At 47.2% G+C, this 17,771-nt stretch overlaps 1 protein-coding gene across 1 annotated transcript in view; it reads right to left on the reverse strand.

The window, feature by feature from the left end:
- The window catches only part of PCBP3 (poly(rC) binding protein 3), a 187,442-nt gene that overhangs the window by 23,489 nt on the left and 146,182 nt on the right, over positions 1 to 17,771 (reverse strand). Inside the window, exons 9-10 of the mRNA XM_023739057.1 lie at positions 16,308 to 16,451; positions 12,780 to 12,821 (exon numbers count right to left, since the gene is read on the reverse strand). Of these exons, the coding sequence (XP_023594825.1) occupies positions 12,780 to 12,821; positions 16,308 to 16,451 (186 nt within the window). The remainder of the gene's footprint in view (positions 1 to 12,779; positions 12,822 to 16,307; positions 16,452 to 17,771) is intronic.

The following is a 17,771-nucleotide window of genomic DNA, read 5'->3' on the forward strand; positions in this document are numbered from 1 at the left end:
ATCCCATTAATTCTTGGAGCCTGTTTTTTGCCATTCGTTTCAGCGCAGCTGGGACTTTTTCCTTCAGTACCATCAGTTCTTGATCTTATGCTATCTCCTGAAATGGTCGAATGTCAACCAGTTCTTTTCGATACAGTGACTCTGTGTATTCCTTCCATCTTCTTTTGATGCTTCCTGCATCTTTCAATATTCTTCCCGTAGAATTCTTCAATATTGCAACTCGAGGCTTGAATTTTTTCTTCAGTTCTTTCAGCTTGAGAAATGCAGAGCAGGTTCTTCCTTTTTGATTTTCTAACTCCAGGTCTTTGCACATTTTATTATAATACTTTACTTTGTCTCCTCGAGTCACCCTTTAAAATCTTCCGTTCAGCTCTTTTACATGATGATTTCTTCCATTCACTTTAGCTACTCGACTTTCAAGAGCAACTTTCAAAGTTTCTTCTGACATCCATTTTGGTATTTTCTTTCTTTACTGTCTGTTTAGTGACCTCTTGCTTTCTTCATGTATGATGTCTTTGATGTCACTCCACAACTGGTCTGGTCTTCAGTCATTAGTATCCGAATGTGTCAAATCTATGCTTGAGATGGTCTCTAAATTCAGGTGGGATATACTCAAGGTCATATTTTGGCTCTCGTGGACTTGCTCTAATTTTCTTCAGCTTCAACTAAGCTTGCATATAAGCAACTGATGGTCTGTTCCACAGTTGGCCCCTGGCCTTAGTTCTGACTGATGATATTGAGCTTCTCCATTGTCTCTTTACACAGATGTAGTCAATTTGATTCTTGTGTTTTCCATCCAGTGAAGTCCACGTGTATAGTCGCTGTTTATGTTGTTCAAAAAAGGTATTTGCAATGAAAAAGTCGTTGCAACATTCTATCATGCAATCTCCGGCATCGTTTATATCACCAAGGCTGTATTTTCCAACTACTGATCCTTCTTCGTTTCCAATTTTTGCATTCCTATCACAGTAATTATCAATGCATCTTGACGGAATGATCAACTTTAGACTTCAAAAGTTGGTAAAAATATTAAATTTCTTCATCTTTGGCCTTAAGTGATTGGTGTGTAAATTTGAATAACAGTTGTATTAACTGGTCTTCCTTGTAGGCATATGGATATTAACCTATCACTCAGTGTTGTACTTCAGGATAGATCTTGAAATGTTCTTTTTGATGATGAATCTAACGTCATTCCTCTTCAACTTGTCATTCCTGGCATAGCAGACCACAACTGTCTGATTGAAAATGGCCACTACCAGTGCGTTTCAGCTCATTAATGCCTAGAATATCGATTTTTATGCAGTCCATCTCATTTTTTTTAATTGTGTTTTAGGTGAAACTTTACAGCTCAAATTAATTTCTCATACAAATATTCATACACATATTGTTTTGTGACATTAGTTGCAACTCCCACAATGTGACAGCACACTCCCCCCTTCCACCTCGGGTTCCCCGTATCCATTCGACCAGTTCCTGTCCTTTCCTGACTTCTCATCCTGCTTTTGGACAGGAGTTACCCACTTGGTCTCATATATCTGACTGAACTAAGGAGTACATTCCTCATGTGTATTATTTTTTGTTTTATAGTCCTATCTAATCTTTGTCTGAAGAGTGGGCTTTGGGAACGGTTTCAGTTCTGGGTTAACAGTGAGTCCGGGGGGCACAGTTTCAGGGGTTCCTCCAGTCTCTGTCAGACCATTAAGTCTGGTCTTTTTACGTGAGTTTAAGCTCTGTTCCACATTTTTCCCCCTGCTCTGTCCGGGACTCTCTGTTGTGTTTCCTGTCAGGGCAGTCATCAGTTGTAGCCTGGCACCATCTAGTTCTTCTGGTCTCAGGCTGGTGGAGTCTCTGGTGCATGGGGTCCTTTAGTCCTCTGGGCTAGTATTTTCCTTGTGTCTTTGGTTTCTTCATTCTCCTTTGCTTCAAGCAGGATGGAACCAACTGATGTATCTTAGATGGCTGCTCACAAGCTTTTAAGACCCCAGACGCCACTCACCAAATGGGATGTAGAACATTTTCTTAATAAACTGTTATGCCAATTGACCTAGATGTCCCTGAAACTATGGTCCCAGGCCCCAGCCCCAGCTACTCTGTCCCTTAAAGTGTTTGGATGCGTCCAGGAAACTTCTTAGCTTTTGCTTGGGTCCAGTTGTGCTGACTTTCCCTGTATTGTGTGTTGTCCTACCCTTCAGAGAAGTTGATCCTTGTTGTCTTAGTCATCTAGTGCTGCTGTAACAGAAATACCACAAGTGGATGGCTTTAACAAAGAGACGTTTATTCTCTCACAGTCCAGTAGGCTACAAGTCCTAATTCAGGGCATCCACTCCAGGATAAGGCTTTCTCTCTCTGTCGGCTCTGGAGGAAGGTCCTTGTGATGCATCAGTCTTCCCTTGGTCTGGGAGAATCTCTGCACAGGAACCTCAGGTCCAAAGGACATGCTCTGCTCCCGGCACTGCTTTCTTGATGGTATGAGGCTCCCATGTTTCTCTCCTTGCTTCTCTCTTTTATATCTCAAAAGAGATTGGCTTAAGACACTATCCAATCTTGTAGATGTCATCAGTATAACCTCATCATAGTGATACAGTTTACAACACATAAGGAAATCACATCAAATTACACAATCATACAATACTGGGAATCATGACCTAGCCAAGTTGACAGATATTTTTAGGGGACACAATTCAATCCATGACACTTGTCTACTATCTAGTTTGTGATTCATGACTCCCAATTTTCCTAGATTCATTCTTCGTACATTTCATGTTCTGATTATTAATGGTTGTTTGCAGCTGTTTCTTATCATTTTGAGTTGTGACACCTTAGCAAACAAAGGTCCTGAAAAGCTTTACTCCATTCACATCATTAAGGTTGACTCTACTTTGAGGAGGCAGCTCTTCCCTAGTTGTATTTTAAGTGCCTTCCAGCCTGAGCAGCTCATCTTCAGGCACTCCGCTGCTATTCATAAAGTTTTCACTGGCCAATTTTTTTCAGAAGTAGACTGCTAGGTCCTTCTTCCTCATCTTAGTCTGGAAGTTCTGCTGAAATCTGTCCACCGTGAGTGACCCTGCTGGTATTTAAAACACTGGTGGCATAGCTTCCAGCATCACAGCAACGTGCAAGCCACCACAGTACAACACACTGACAGATGTGTGGGGTACTTTACTCATAATTGCCCAAAACTGGAAACAATCAAATTGTCTTTCAATAGGTAAAGGGAAGTTTCACAGTTTACCCATTTTATGGAGGATGATTCAGCAATAAAAATAAGTGAGTTATCATGCCATGAAAGAATATGGAGGACACTGAAAAGCATCTTACTGTGTGAGAGCAGCCAGTATGACAAAGCTACATACTGTATGATTCCAACTAAACGACATTCTGGAAAAGGCGAAACTACAGACAGTGAAAAGATCAGTGGTTGCCAGGAGTTCAGGGGGATGGGGAAGGGTTGAATAGGTGGATTACAGGGCATTTTCAGGGCTGTGAAAGTATTCTGTATGATACTGTAATGATGAACACATGACATTATGAATTTTTCAAAATCCATAGACTGTACAACACAGAGTGAACCCTATTGTGAGTTATGGACTTTAGTTAATAATACGGCATCAATATTGGTTCATCAATTGGAACAAATGTATATGTGAATGCAGATTATTAATAATAGGAGAAACAGTGTGCTGGGGGGAGAGGAGTATATGGGACTCGACAGTTTCTGTACAATTTTTCTGTAAACCTACAACTGCTCTACAAAGCCTATTAAATAAATTTTAAAAACAAAGGCAAATAAAATCATACATATTCATAAGTATATACTACAATGAATTTTCACAATATACCCATGCTCCTATGACTCAGGTCAAGAAAGAGAATACCATCAAGGTGATTTAATCTGCATTCACATTACCTCTTCTGTGAAATGCTTGAGATTTTTGCCCATTTTTTTTTTTTTTATTAAGTTGCTTTTTGCTGATTCACAAGAATGTCTTAGAGATTTCAGATATGAATCCTATATTGGTTATCCATGTGGAAAAGATCTTTTTTTCAGTTTGTGACTTTTCATATTACTTCTCCTTATGGTGTCTTTAGATAAACAGAAGTTTTAAATTTTAATGTTGTCAAATTCATCAGTATTTTCCTTTACGGACTGTGTTTATGTTTTCTTTAAGAAGTCTTTCCCTGTCCTGAGAACATGCAGATATTATATTTTATTGGAAAAGTGTTAAAGTTTTCTCTCTCTCTCATGTTGGTGTCTTTGACATATAAGACGTATTTTTTTTTGTTATGTCATAAAGATAATTTCCCTGTGTGGATGACCCAGTGTCCTGACGTCATTCATGATTCACCCATTCTTTCCCCCCCTTTGATCTGCAGTGACAGCTGACACACACTAGGTTTCTTTACACGTGTGGGTGTGTCCCCAGGTCCTCTGGTCTAATCCATCAGTTTGTCTCTCCTTGCACCTAAGCCACACTGTCTTAATTATTATACCTTATAATAAGTGTTCATATATAGTAGGACAAGTAGCCCTATCACATATTCTTTTCAGGAATACTTGCTGATTTTTGGCCCTTGCCAAGGCCCCTTCCATATAAATTCAGAAATAGCATATTAAGTTCCTCAAAAAACCTTGTTGAGATTTTGATTGGAATCATCTTGCATCTGTACATCAATTTGGAAGGAACTGACATATTTAAGATACTTAGCATTCCTATCCATGAATATGGTATGCCTCTCCGTTTATTTTAGTCTTCGTTAATAGCTTTCAATAAAGAGAAGTTTTTTGAAGCCATTTTGTCATTATTGATTTCAACTTAATTGCCTTATGATAACAGAGTATGATCTATACTGTTCCAATTTTTGAAAGCTGCTGAGACCTGCTTTATGGCCTAATATCTGATCAAGTTTGTAAATGTTTCCATGAATTCTATGGCTGCGCTAGGTATAGACTTCTACACACAACAATTATATCAGCTGCATTGATTGTATGGTTAATATCTTCTTTATACTTGTCTATTTGACCTATCAATTATTGAAAAAGGCATGTGAAGTTCCCACTAAGAGGTATGTCAAATTCTCTTTATGGTTTGTAAGTATATTTTTTAAAATATATTTTAAAGCTATGTTTTAGGTGCATACCAATTTTGAATTGTTGTATTTTCCAGTGAACTAAACCTTTTATCAATATGCAATGACTTAATAAAGTTTTTGCCTTAAATTGTTGTGTTTTCCTCCACTGATACTAACATAGCTTTTCATAAAGTTTTCAAGCAGAACAAGGGGATACTGAGTAGTTTAAAATTGGGAAAGGTGTGCAGCAGGGTTGTATCCTTTCATACTACTTATTCAATCTGCATTCTGAGAAAATAATCCAAGAAGCTGGACTAGAGGAAGAAGAACATGGCATCAGGATTGGAGGACGACTAATTAACATATGCAGATGACACAACCTTGCTTGCTGAAAGTGAAGAGGACTTGAAGCACTTATTGATGAAGGTCAAAGACTACAGCCTTCAATATGGATTACACCTGAACATAAAGAAAAGGAAAATCATCACAACTGGACTAATAAACAACATCATAGTAAGTGAAGAAAATGAAGTTGTCAAGGATTTCATTCTACTTGGATCAACAATCAATGCCCATGGAAGCAGCGGTCAGGAAATCAAATGACATATTGCATTGGGAAAATCTGTGGCAAAAGATCTCTTAAAAATCTTAAAAAGCAAAGATGTCACTTTGATGACTAAGGTGTGCCTGACCCACGCTATGGTCTTTTCAAATTGTCTCATATGCATGCAAAACCTGGACACTAAAAAAGGAAGTCGAAGAAGAATTGACACATTTAAATTGTGGTGTTGTTGGAGAACAGTGAATATACTGTGGACTACCAGAAGAACAAATAAATCAGTGTTGGAGGAAGTGTAGCTACAGCGCTCCTTAGAAGCGAGGATGGCTAAACTTCAACTTGCTTATTTTGAACACGTCATCAGGAAAGACTGGCTGCTAGAAAAGGACATTATGATCAGTAGAGGCTCAGTGAAAATGAGGGGGGACCTTGTATGAGATGCATTGACACGATGGCTGCAACAATGGGCTCAAACATAGCAACGATTGTGAGGACGGCACAGGACCCACTTCATTCTGTTGTACATAGGGTTGCCATGAATTGGAGCAGACTCGACAGCTACTAGCAACAGCAACATTGACATAGCTATACCAGTTGTCTTTTCGTTAGTATTTGCCTGGAATATCTTTTTCCATTCTTTCAATTTTCCTGGGTCCTGGGCCCTTAGGTGTCTCTTGAAAAAAAAAAGGCATTGCTGGAATTTTTGTTTCTGTTTGTTTGCTTGTCTGTTTGTCTATTTGTTTAGCTTTTTTTTTTTTTTTAAGATATAGTCTGGTATAGTTTTTAACTGGAAAGTTTAATTGTTTTACTTTGATCACAGTTGCCAGTTACCAGTTGCCATGGAGTCGATTCCAACTCCTGGTGACCCCGTGTGTCAGAGTAGAACTGTGCTCCATAGGGTTTTCAATGGCTGATCTTTCTGAAGTCAGTCACCAGGCCTTTCTTCTGAGGTGTCTCTGGGTGGACTCGAATCTCCAATCTTCCAGTTAGCAGCAGAGTGCATTCACCATTAGCATCACCCAGGGATTCTGTGATCATAATTACCCACCCATACATTTACATTTATTTCTGCCATATTATTTTGTACTTTTTAATTGTCCTGCTTTTCTAGGTTTTCTCTTCCCCCTCCTTTTCTTCTTTTGGATTAAGAACTTTTTCCTCTTCACTCATTTTCCCCGCTGCACTTTTATGGAGGTTATTTACTTGACTTCTATTAGTTGTCAACTTGAAATTTTAACACGGATACTTGAAGTTGGAGGAGCCCTGGCGGCACAGTGGTTAAGAGCTTGGCTGCTAACCGAAAGGTCAGTGGTTTGAACCCACCAGCCTCTCAGTGAGAGAAACATGTGGCCGTCTGCTTCCATAAAGATTTACAGCCTTGGAAAGCCTATGGGGCAGTTCTGCTCTGTCCTGGAGGGTCACTATGAGTCAGAATCAACTCCACAGCAACAGATTTAGTTTTTGGACACTTAAAGTCTAAATTCAATATTTTTACCTCTTCCTGAAACATACAGTGATCTGTAGACTGTTTTAATTTCCCTCATCCATCTCCCAATCTTAGGTTTGCATTTTTTGCCCACATACTAGACAGAATTGATAGTGGTTTTACAGGTAAGGTTTGTTTTCATTCACTCAAATGTTTACCATCTTCTTTGCTTACCATTCCTTCTTCGTTTCCAGATTTCCTTCTGAGAGCATTTCCCTTCTTCCTGAAGGGCGCCCTCAGAGGCTCCTTTACTGTGAGCCTCTCAGTCTAGCCGCCTCAGTTTCTGATTGTCTGAAAATGGCAGTATCTAGATCCTCGACAGATCCTCTCGGGATAGACCTTCACGTTGACAGTTATTACACCGCTGGCCGTCTTCTGGCTTCCACTGCTGCTGTTAAGCAGTTGACTGGTTGTCTGTTGTTTCTTTGTAATATTCCTTTGCTTTCTGACTGCTTTTTGTTATTACTGTCAGGTAGTTTTACTTGGATATGTCTACGATGGATTTCTCTTGATTTATCCTGCTTGGTATTTGTTGGGATTCCTGAATGTGAGCCCTGGTTTCTTTTATTAATTCCAAAAAATTCTTAGGACATACTTCTTAGAATTTTCCCTCTCCTCATTCTATTATTACCTCTTTAGATTCCAAAAGGATACTTGTTCTTCCTTCTCACTCAATCCTCTTTATAGGTGCTTCTCAGACTTTAACATGCAAACAAGTCATTGGACGGTCACTCATTGCAGGATCTAACCTCCCTCTGACTCCTTTAACTTTTACTTTGGGAAACATCTCCTACCATTTCTCCACTTATTCACTAAAGAACGAACTTCTGAGCGTCAGTCTCCCAGCATTCCTAATGTTCTCTGCTGCAACCCCAGGACTTGGCTGAGCATGTCACTCACTGACAGACTTGGGCAGGTTAACCTCTAGGCTCCCACTCTTTCATCATGTGCACAGCTGGAATATGGCTGTGCTATCTGCTTCTACGGCTCAGTGCAGGGCTCAGGTAAGTTAGCATGGGTGGCAGGTTCTCCATCAGCTGTAGCATGTTGTCTTTATTTTGCTTATTTTGAGCACCCCCTTTAAATGACGGGATGTTCAGTAAGGCGGTGATTTGGAAATACTGAAGACTAGAAATAAAGATTCACACGTAAGAGAGTACTTTTGAAGTTCATCAGTTTCTTCCAGAAGAACACAATTCCTTCGCAGTATACATGCATGCTGCAGTCACAGTGACAACCACGGGGAGAGAGGCCGAGCAGCCCCACGATGCGCCCATCTAGGCTTTGCAAGCTTCCTGCGCCCGCTCATACATCCAGCACATTCTGTGCTACTTCTCCTTCTCTTCTCTGAAGCCGCACTTGCCCCAGCGTCTGGCAGAACATGCTAAGGACGCGTGGATCATTTCCAAGGCTGAAGATGTGCCATCCTCAACCACTGGGTCAGTCAGGCTGGGGACCGGCTGGAGCTGTCCTGGAGAGCTGGGTCAGTCAGGCCAGTGACCAACTGGTGACCCCAGCACTGTTGATTTTAGCACCCAAAGTTCTCCCCACCACGCAGCAATGCATGTGCCTCTTCAGAAGGCCTGAGCGTTGGAAGCACTGTACGCTTCCGCAGGTGTTAGGAGAAAAATGTGAGTGGTCTGCTGAGAGCCTGGTGGAAGTGGGCAAAGGTAGGGGTGCCACTGATACTTCTTAAATAAGTGCACACTAGGAAGCGTTCCTTAAAGCAGGGCACAGAAAATATATATAGTTTCATTCTAGACAAAGAAATGCTTAGATCTAGGGAATACATTCTCTTATGGTCTGTGTGTCTGATCTATGTGCCACACAGCCCGGTAAAAGACAAAGCTGGTAAAAGAGGATGACAGTGTACATGTGCCAGCCATTTTGGTTGCGATATTTAAATCGTACACTCAATTATATTAGACAATAAAATTCATATTAACTAATATTTCCTATAACTATTATATTTGTGTTCTAAAAAACTGAGACTTTCATAAGTCCTATTAAATACTAAACTTGGATAAAAACTGCCTTCCCAGCCATCATCACCTATGTTACTAAGCAATCGTTTTATTTGTCTGTAAAAATGCAACAGTAATTATTTAAGTGATTATCCAAGTCTTCAGTTTTGTAAGCCTGCAAGAAAAGGCATCTGTGAAAGTTTTCACTGTTTGATCAGTAACAGCTGCTCACCCAATCACTTGATATTGACACAGAAAACAGAATTCCTTGCACACAAGGCCATTCTATGTATAATTAATAACCAAGTATTTCAAATCTCTTCCACAGGCAATGAGGTAACTAGATAAAAGTGAATTATAAATTAGTTTAAACTAATTTGAAACAAATATCTGTGAAACTACCCATTTATACGACATAATGGGAAGGATCAAAACAACCAGTTGAAAAAAATATCCACCAAACCAGTCAAAATCTCTCAATCAGAATCTCTCGCTCACACACACACCCCTTCGGAAACTTCAGACGAGACGTTTTTTGTCACCTCAAATGTCCATCCTCAAGAGGAGTGAGAACTCTGGGTTCTCTGACACTGAAAACCTGTGGAGCATTTACCTATCAGACGGCCACAGCAGGGCTCTGCAGACCTTAGAACTATTCTTTGGGGCAAAGGAAAATGCACTTTAACGCAACCAGGTAAAATGTCCTTCTTCAGAGGCACCAGACCACTGCATTTCCTTTGAGTTCTAGAGTTTTAAAAACCCAGATAAACAGGCCTTCAAATCGACCTTTAGACACACACGTGCATTTCTGAATGTGTAAGATCCCCCGCGACCAGCACTAAATGAAGACTACGCGGTCCTCTCAACTCAACTTTGCTTTCATGCTGACTGTCCATTACTCAGGGCCTTCTGTTTGGGTCATCAAACCTACCCATGCAGTGCTTCCCCTGTACTTCCATGTACACATACACACTCATGCACACACTTGCACATGGTCACACACTCACGTGTGTGCACACATGCATATACCCCCTCATACACACACATTCACACATGCCCGTGCTCACTCACGTGTGCTCACACACACACGCACGCTCTGCTCGGGCATTTCTGCATTTGGGATCTGCTGCTCCTTCTCCCAGGTGCTCACACCCCCCTTCCAATCAACTGCTACAGCTGGACAGTCAGATGGGACAGCAAGGAAAAGGGTACCAGTGAAGACACATCACCTATCTGGAATCACAAGGCTTCCAGTGTGTTCCCTCTGTTACCCTGAGCTACGGGGCCTGGTCTCTGCCAGCTGTTGCAGGAGTCTTACAGATTTCCACAACTCTTACTGTCAAGGGAAATGCTGAACCTGAATGGGCTCACACACTCACTCTCCGCAACCCCTCCCAATAACACAGAGAATGGGGGGGCGGGTGTCACTAACAGAGCAGATTTCCACACGTGACTTGAGGAAGGAAAGCAGAGGAGACCTGAGGGGGGACAGAGGCAGGCCGTGGTGCAGCACTGGGAGCTGGGGAGACTGTAGGCTCTGAGGAGACCCCCAGGAGGAGACCCTCAGGGATTGGGTGGGTGGGGCAGGGACTGGAATGAGCCATGGACAGAACCAGACCTTAAACAACTAGCCTCCTAAATGTGGACAGCTGTGCCCCCTCCTCGCTGCCTGCAGGGGCCGTGCTCATCTAGCATTGCCAATGACCTTGGGCCAGCTAAAGCCCTAGTAACAGATTTCTGTCAGAGGAAGATGGTGGGTGTGAGGTGGGCCATGTCCCCAGCTCCTGAGTGGGGTCTGCCAGACCGTCTACACCGAGGGCCTGGGGAAGGAGATGCCTTGTTATAGTGCGGCAGGAATCACAAGGTCGAAGCACAGGGGCCATTGGACAGGGCCTCGGAGAGCGCCCCTGGGGTGAGGACGGAGAGGCATCGAATCTGTCAGGGCCGCCCTAGGAGTTGACTGGCAGGCGTGTTGTTTGTGACAGTTTTGTAAAAAGGAAAAACCATCGGTACTTGTTTTCCACTCAACGGAAGTTTTCCTGCAACAGTACCGAATCGAGTCTCCCTATTTCCAGTATTTGTTGAGTGACAGTTTCTTTAAAAGCCTCTCCTGGCCTGCCTTCAGCTCTTAACAAGATGAACGTCTCTTCACCTGACCCTGGGCACTTGCGTGGACACGTACATTGTTTTATGAGGAGTAGTTGCTATCCTGGGTCAACGCTCAGAATAGCTTAGTGAAGAAGAAGGCTTTCCAAACTGAACTTGCGGTCAGCTCCCCGCGCCGAGGGTGGCACAGAAGCGGGCTCCCCCTTCACCGCCTCTCCCTTTGGTGGCAGCAGCAGAGCCTTCTCCTCTTTTCTCTTCCTTCTCCTGGTTTCCTCTCCTCCCTTTCTCTCACTCTCGTGTTTCTGGCACCGACTATACAGACCCCATCCACCAGCGTATTTAAGATTCTCAAGGAAATTCCTTTGCTCACTGGTTGCTGCCGTTACTTCTTGGCCCCGGAAGGATCAAGTCTCCATGGCTGTGGCACGCTGCTCCCTTGTCCCCAGGCTGCCTCCTTGACCCTGGGCTGCATCATTAACCCTCGGCTGCCTCCATGACCCTGGGCTGCCCCCATGATGCCAGGATGCCCCCATGACCTCAGGATGCCCCCATGACTCCAGGATGCCTCCATGACCCCAGGATGCCTCCATGACCCCAGGATGCCCCCATGACTCCAGGCTGCCTCTTCGTCCCTTGGCTGCCCCCATGACCCTGGGCTGTTCTCATTACCCCGAGCTTCCCCCTTGATCCTCAGGCTGCCCCCTTGACCTCAGGCTGCCCCTTTGACCCCAAGGCTGCCCCCTTGACCCCGGGGCTGCCCCCTTGACCCCAGGGCTGCCCTCTTGACCCCAGGCTGCCTCCTTGACCCCGGGGCACTGCACGAAAGTGCGCATCTCTGTCCTTGCTGAGTGCAGGCAGAGGCGTCCTGTGACTTCTCTCTCTACAGTTTATTTTAGGACGCCCCATTGTCCAGCACGAACACTATATCCTGATTGTCATTCAGTCAGGAGACATTCTTATCCACAGAAGACAACTCAGCCCTAATGACCCTTGGGCAGCAGTGCAAGGACCTACCCGCCCGGGCAGCATTGACTGACTGTGGAGTGAAGGAGAAGGCCCGCTCCGTGGACTTCAATAGCTGGGTCTCCCACCAGCACGGGCCCTGACTTTCAACTTGAGCTATGAGAGGGGAGAGGAGTTTGGCAGCACGAGGGTTCAAATCCCCTTTCTAACACATGTTAGAGGGCTTGTGTGACGACAGACACCTCACTCGTTGGGTGTGCCTAGAGCACCACAAGAGGCTGGTCCACCAAGGCAACAGGCTCAGGCCACCCCGTCTGCGGCTCTGGCGTGCAGCCGGGTGGGCAGGGCGTGGGGAGGTGTGTGGTCCCTGAGCACCAGGGGCGTGCAGGAAACCCTGGACGGTGGCAGACAACCGAGACAATTTACATCAGGCCAAGTCCTCACCATGAGTACAGTTAGTGCTAACAGGTTAAAGGTTACTGGAGGTCATGTGGGTAGGACAGAGGTCAGGAACACTTAGGAACGTATTAATATTATTGTGTAATATTAATATTGGTAATCACTAACAGTGGCATGCAGGGGGAAATGAAAACAAGAAAAGAGGTGCGAGGGGGGCGGAGGGGACACTCACATCTGGGTGTGGGATGGCGTACTGTCCCTGGATGGTGTAGGCCTAGAAAAGAGAGATGCCGTTAGCTTGCCCAGGGGAGCGGAGCGTCCCCGATGGTACCCCCACGACAACCCCTCTGCACGCAGGGCCTCTGCGTCGGAGCTTTCTTTCTTGAGGTGCATCTCTGTCCCATGTCCCCAATCTGGAGGACTGACGGCAGACCCTCCCGGCACTGGAGGGGCAGGGAGTTGGGGGGAGGGGCTGTGTGTCCTTAGTCATCTACAGTCACAGCCAGACAGGTGAGCCCTGAGGGGCTGCACCCCACTTCTTAGTGCAGCAGGAAACTGAGGTTGGCCGAGTCATCTGGGTGGAAGGGAAATAACTGAGCTTGAATGTTGCTGACTCTCACTCGCCCCACTTTTCTTAAAAAAAATCTAAGAACAATACATTTGATCTCCTGGTAATATGATCAGCTAATTATTAGCCCTAGGAAAATTTAATCAAGCGTTAGAGCAAACACTTCTAGAAAATGTTTACCGGAAAAAAATCAAATAAAATAATAAAGCTTTAAGAGGTAACCAAAAACAATTTTGCAAAAGTCAGTGAACTAGGAAAGGCTCCGAACCAGTCACATGGCGGCCAGCTCATCTTCAGTACCGGGTCTCAGCGGAGGCCTGCAGACTTGAACATATGCGCTGAGGGGACCAGGTGGGCTCTGAGGCCACGTTCTGGCTTCCTGATCTCCCTCCCTTCAACAACAGTGACTTGGACAATCCACAGTCGGCCAACCTTGCAGCCTCCTCTGACCCACCCTGCTTTCAAGACCCACGTGGCTGATATAGGCGCCATCCAGCCGGGCCCCACCCCAGGCATATCCCAGGTTATCATGTCAGATGATTCAGAAAGTAAAAAAACAAACCAAAAAACCCAAAAAAGACCACACTGAGTGAAGGGAGAGCGTGGACCAAAGACCCACCACCTGAATCTGCGGGAAGTTGGCACATGCCTCCCAGGCAACATCGAGGCACTGCCTGGCAGCCCAGGGGACTGGGGCCCAGAAGGGTGCGCGGGGTGGTGTTCCCCCATGTGGAGCCCCCACGTGGGCCCCTGCCACCCTCTGCCACCCTCCTGCAGACACGCTGGCCGGCCCCACGCCCGTGTCCGCCTGCGCAGGAAACTCCTTCCAGATGGAGCGGTGGCGCTCCAGGAGGGCCAGACCCCAGGTTCCGAACGTGCCAAGCATTCTCCTCGGAGTTAAGGCCAATCAACCACCTGGTGAGTGGGAGGGGGGCCACAGCCCAAACGCGAGGGGCATTTAGTCCTGCAGAGGGGGCTCCCACCTGCAGGGAGTAAAGGAATCTTATCAGATGCTGTAAGGTGTCCTAGCGACTAGGAACAGGACCTCGCTGCCTGCAACCTCTCCAGGGGTCACCAGAAACAGTGTCTTTGGACCTGCTGGCAAAGTGTGCGAAGGTGCACTCGGACTGGCTCCACTGGGCACAGCATGGAGCCAGTCCTGGACCCATCTTGACCCCTCAGAGAGCCAGGCAATGCTCGGCCTGCCTTGCCCCGGGGGGCTCAGCCTGCGTGTCCGGGGGGCTCAGCCTGTGTGTCCGGGGGCTCAGCCTGCGTGTCCGGGGGGCTCAGCCTGCGTGTCCGGGGGCTCAGCCTGCGTGTCCGGGGGCTCAGCCTGTGTGTCCTGATGGGATTATTCTCCATCCTGACCCATTTTAACATCCTGACCCACCTGTTTGGTCATTTCGTTTTAGTCTAGTACAGCTGTGATCCCTGGAAGGTGTTGTCTAAACGAGACCTCTGACATCCGCACGGGGCCGCTGGGACAGGACCTGCCCTGAACCATCCCTCTCGTGTCTCATGTCCCAAGAAGAGATGTCTGGGACAGTCCACCCTGGGCTCATGCCGGAAGCTCCAGCCGCTGCACCTCTCCAAGCTCTAGACTGTCGCGAATCCTGCACCGAGCAGTCCAGGGCTGGTGCTCGAGCAGGGTCCTCAGGGGACCTCTCTGCGCTGGGTCCTATTCATACCTCATTTCCTTCTCAGTGACCCCCTGTACAGGGGTGCCCTTGTGTGACCCTGTCCTCCCTCCTGCATGCACACCTCTGAATACACACTGCGCCCGTGAGACGGTGTCCCCAGGTGTGCTATTTTGGGGACAACCCTGAGGAACAAGAGCCCTGTCATGATGGTGCCTAGCTGTCTGCCAGTGACCTCAACCCACTAGCAGCAGTTGGCACTGCTGCCCGTTTCACAGGGGAAAGGAAGAGGCCAGGGTGGGGGCACCCACAGTGACTCCATCCTTGTACATGAAGCTGTGACTCTGCCGTGTGTGGCTCAACAGACTGCCCACATCTCATCTGTACAGATGCACGTTCCTTGTCAACAAATTCCAAAATTTCACCATGTGCTACCATCATGGGTCTGGCCGATGCTAAGATTGAGTCTACACAGGTAGCTAACCACAAATCTGGGGGAAGTCCCGGGAAGGGAGTTTGGACAGGGACTTCTCCAAGTCCTTGGCTGACCGTCCCCACGGTGGCTGTGCCCTGTGCCCCGTGGTGGGCTGAGGAGCACGAGGAGCAGCCCCATGGGCCCTCGGTAGCTGAGAGGCCTAGGAGGCTCCCCCTTCACTGGACCTCGCTCCTCCCCTGTAAAACAGGGACAATCTTAAGGGTCACTGTGAGGGTGACATAAGGGCAATGTGGTTGGTGAAGCTCTTTACATCAAGCGGCACAGCAGTTCAGAGACTTAGAGTGTGAGGGGTCGGGGTTGAGAGGGACCCACATTGAACACGCTGCACCCATAAGAACGCCCCATGGGGCAGGGGAGGCAGCGGATGGGCCCAGAGTAAGGCCCTCTGGAACACACACACGGTGTAGGGTCTGTGCCTCTCTCACTGTGGGGACAGCACCTCCCATGTGGTGAATGAAGTTGATAGACTTCCTGCCCTTTCATCCAATGTGTAAATAATATAAAGCATCTGATAAGATTCCTTTACATATTAGAGGAAAACATGGAAGAAATTTCGTTTGTTTCTTTCTTTTAGAGTGATAAACTACGCCCCACTCTTCTCCACTCTCCGGGTCACTCTGGGGATATCTTTGTCCTAACTCTCCCTTGAACAAAGACACGGTCGCTGAGGTGGACCCAGAGCTCTTCGAGGCCAACTGCACACTTGGATGTTTTCAAAGTCCCTCTACTGCGTCCGGGGCTTGTGGTGAAGGCACAAGGCCTGCCGGCCGCTCCCCACAGCCAGTGTGGCCTCGGGCCGGCTGCAGCCCCCCAGGCAGGAGTCTCTGGGTCACAAGAGCCCAAGACAGTAGCTTGGCGCTGGGAGAAGAGAGGGCCCAGCTCCCTCTGCTGCCTTCTAATCCACTCCCTGGCCACAGACAGAAACTTCTCTGAGGTTCCCAGCCCTCCCAGTCCACATCTGACCTCTGGCCCAAGCCCCCGCCCCACTTGTGAAGAGCTCTGTGCCCCACCATGACAAGGCATGCACGTGCATAGGCGAGAAAACCTGAGTGCACTAACGGGCAGCGGCTGGTGCTGCAGTAAAAGGCTGAGGTTGGCCGTGGAGGCCGCGAGCGGGTCGGCTCTTACCTGACCACCTGCAAAAATGACAGGGGTGGAGGCGGGCTTTGGGCGGTAGGGGATGGTGGCACCTTTCGGTGGGGACTAGGAGAAGGGACAGGAGAGGGAAAGAGAGCATTAGAGCCACTTGGCAGCACAGCTGGGAGGCCCCTTCCCACACCCACCCCAGCTGTGCCTGGGTCTCCCCTCCCACCCAGCCGCCCCCTGCAGCGTCAGACCCTGAGAGGGCCCTGCTGTGCCACGGCAGTGCTGGTGGGAACACAGTCTGGACGGGGTGCTCCAGGGAGGACACAGCCCTGGCTGGCACACTGGGGGAGGGGCACCCTCCGGTGCCTAGAGCTCTTCCACCCCCGACCGCCTGCCCACGTGACCACCTGCCTAGCACCCCTGGGCCTGTGAGGCCCCGGGCCTGCAGAGCAACCCTGTGTGCTGGTCCCCATGGTGGTGAAAATAGGAGGGGCTGCCCTGCCAGCACCGCCGGGCAAGGGCGCCTTCCTCCTGGCGGAATGAGGGATCTCAGAAGTGCCACTATCCATTCAGACATGGTTCTGTGCTGCTTGTTCGCCACCGCAGACACACGGGGACAGAAAAAGTCTCTCTTCAAGCTTCTGTAAAAAGCTGAACTCTGTGTACAGTCCACCATGGGCACTTTATGCCAGTGCTCCAGAGCGCTTGGCGTGGCCTGGGGAGACGGCTCAGCAGACAACCCAGGGAAACGAGCAACGTCGAACTTCATGATGGAACAAAAAGGAGCCGTTTTTTAACAGCTTCCAGACTCTAAAAGAAATACTTACTCTACAGCCACAATGAGGCTTAATTACTCTGTATCCAAAATGTACAGGATTCTTATCGTAGGGTGAGTCATCTTAAATGCTAACCTTCTGGAAAATCAGATCCAGGTTCTGATGACTCTACATGCCTCTGCCTTCTCCTTGTCAGTTGTCACTGGGTTGGCTCTGACTCATGGAGACCCCGTGGACAATGGAACGAAACGCTGCCGGGTCCTGCATGGTCCTCACCATGGCTGGTCTGCTCGAGTCCATTGCTGCGGCCACTGTGTATTGTGAGTGCCTTTCAAACTCGGGGACTCATCTTCCAGTACTGTACCGAACAGTGTTCTGTTGTGACCCATATGGCTTTCATGGCGGATCTTCAGAAGTAGTGTATTTTATGCAAATAACGTGTGCCTTCTATGTTTGTTTGCCAACCGCACCGTCTCCACCAGAGGTATTTTCGTGTCGCTTATGAAACTACCTCAAGGCGGGTGGGTGTGGTTGGCAAACAAATGTAGAAGGCACATGTTATTTGTGCGAAGATGAAAATATGGTAGACCATCAAGCCTTTCTTTCTAGTCCGTCTTAGTCTGGAAGCTCTGCCAGAACCCATGCACCCTGGATGATCATG

The sequence above is a fragment of the Trichechus manatus genome, unplaced genomic scaffold (genome assembly GCF_000243295.1).
Source record: "Trichechus manatus latirostris isolate Lorelei unplaced genomic scaffold, TriManLat1.0 scaffold00128, whole genome shotgun sequence".
NCBI classification, from domain to species: domain Eukaryota; kingdom Metazoa; phylum Chordata; class Mammalia; order Sirenia; family Trichechidae; genus Trichechus; species Trichechus manatus.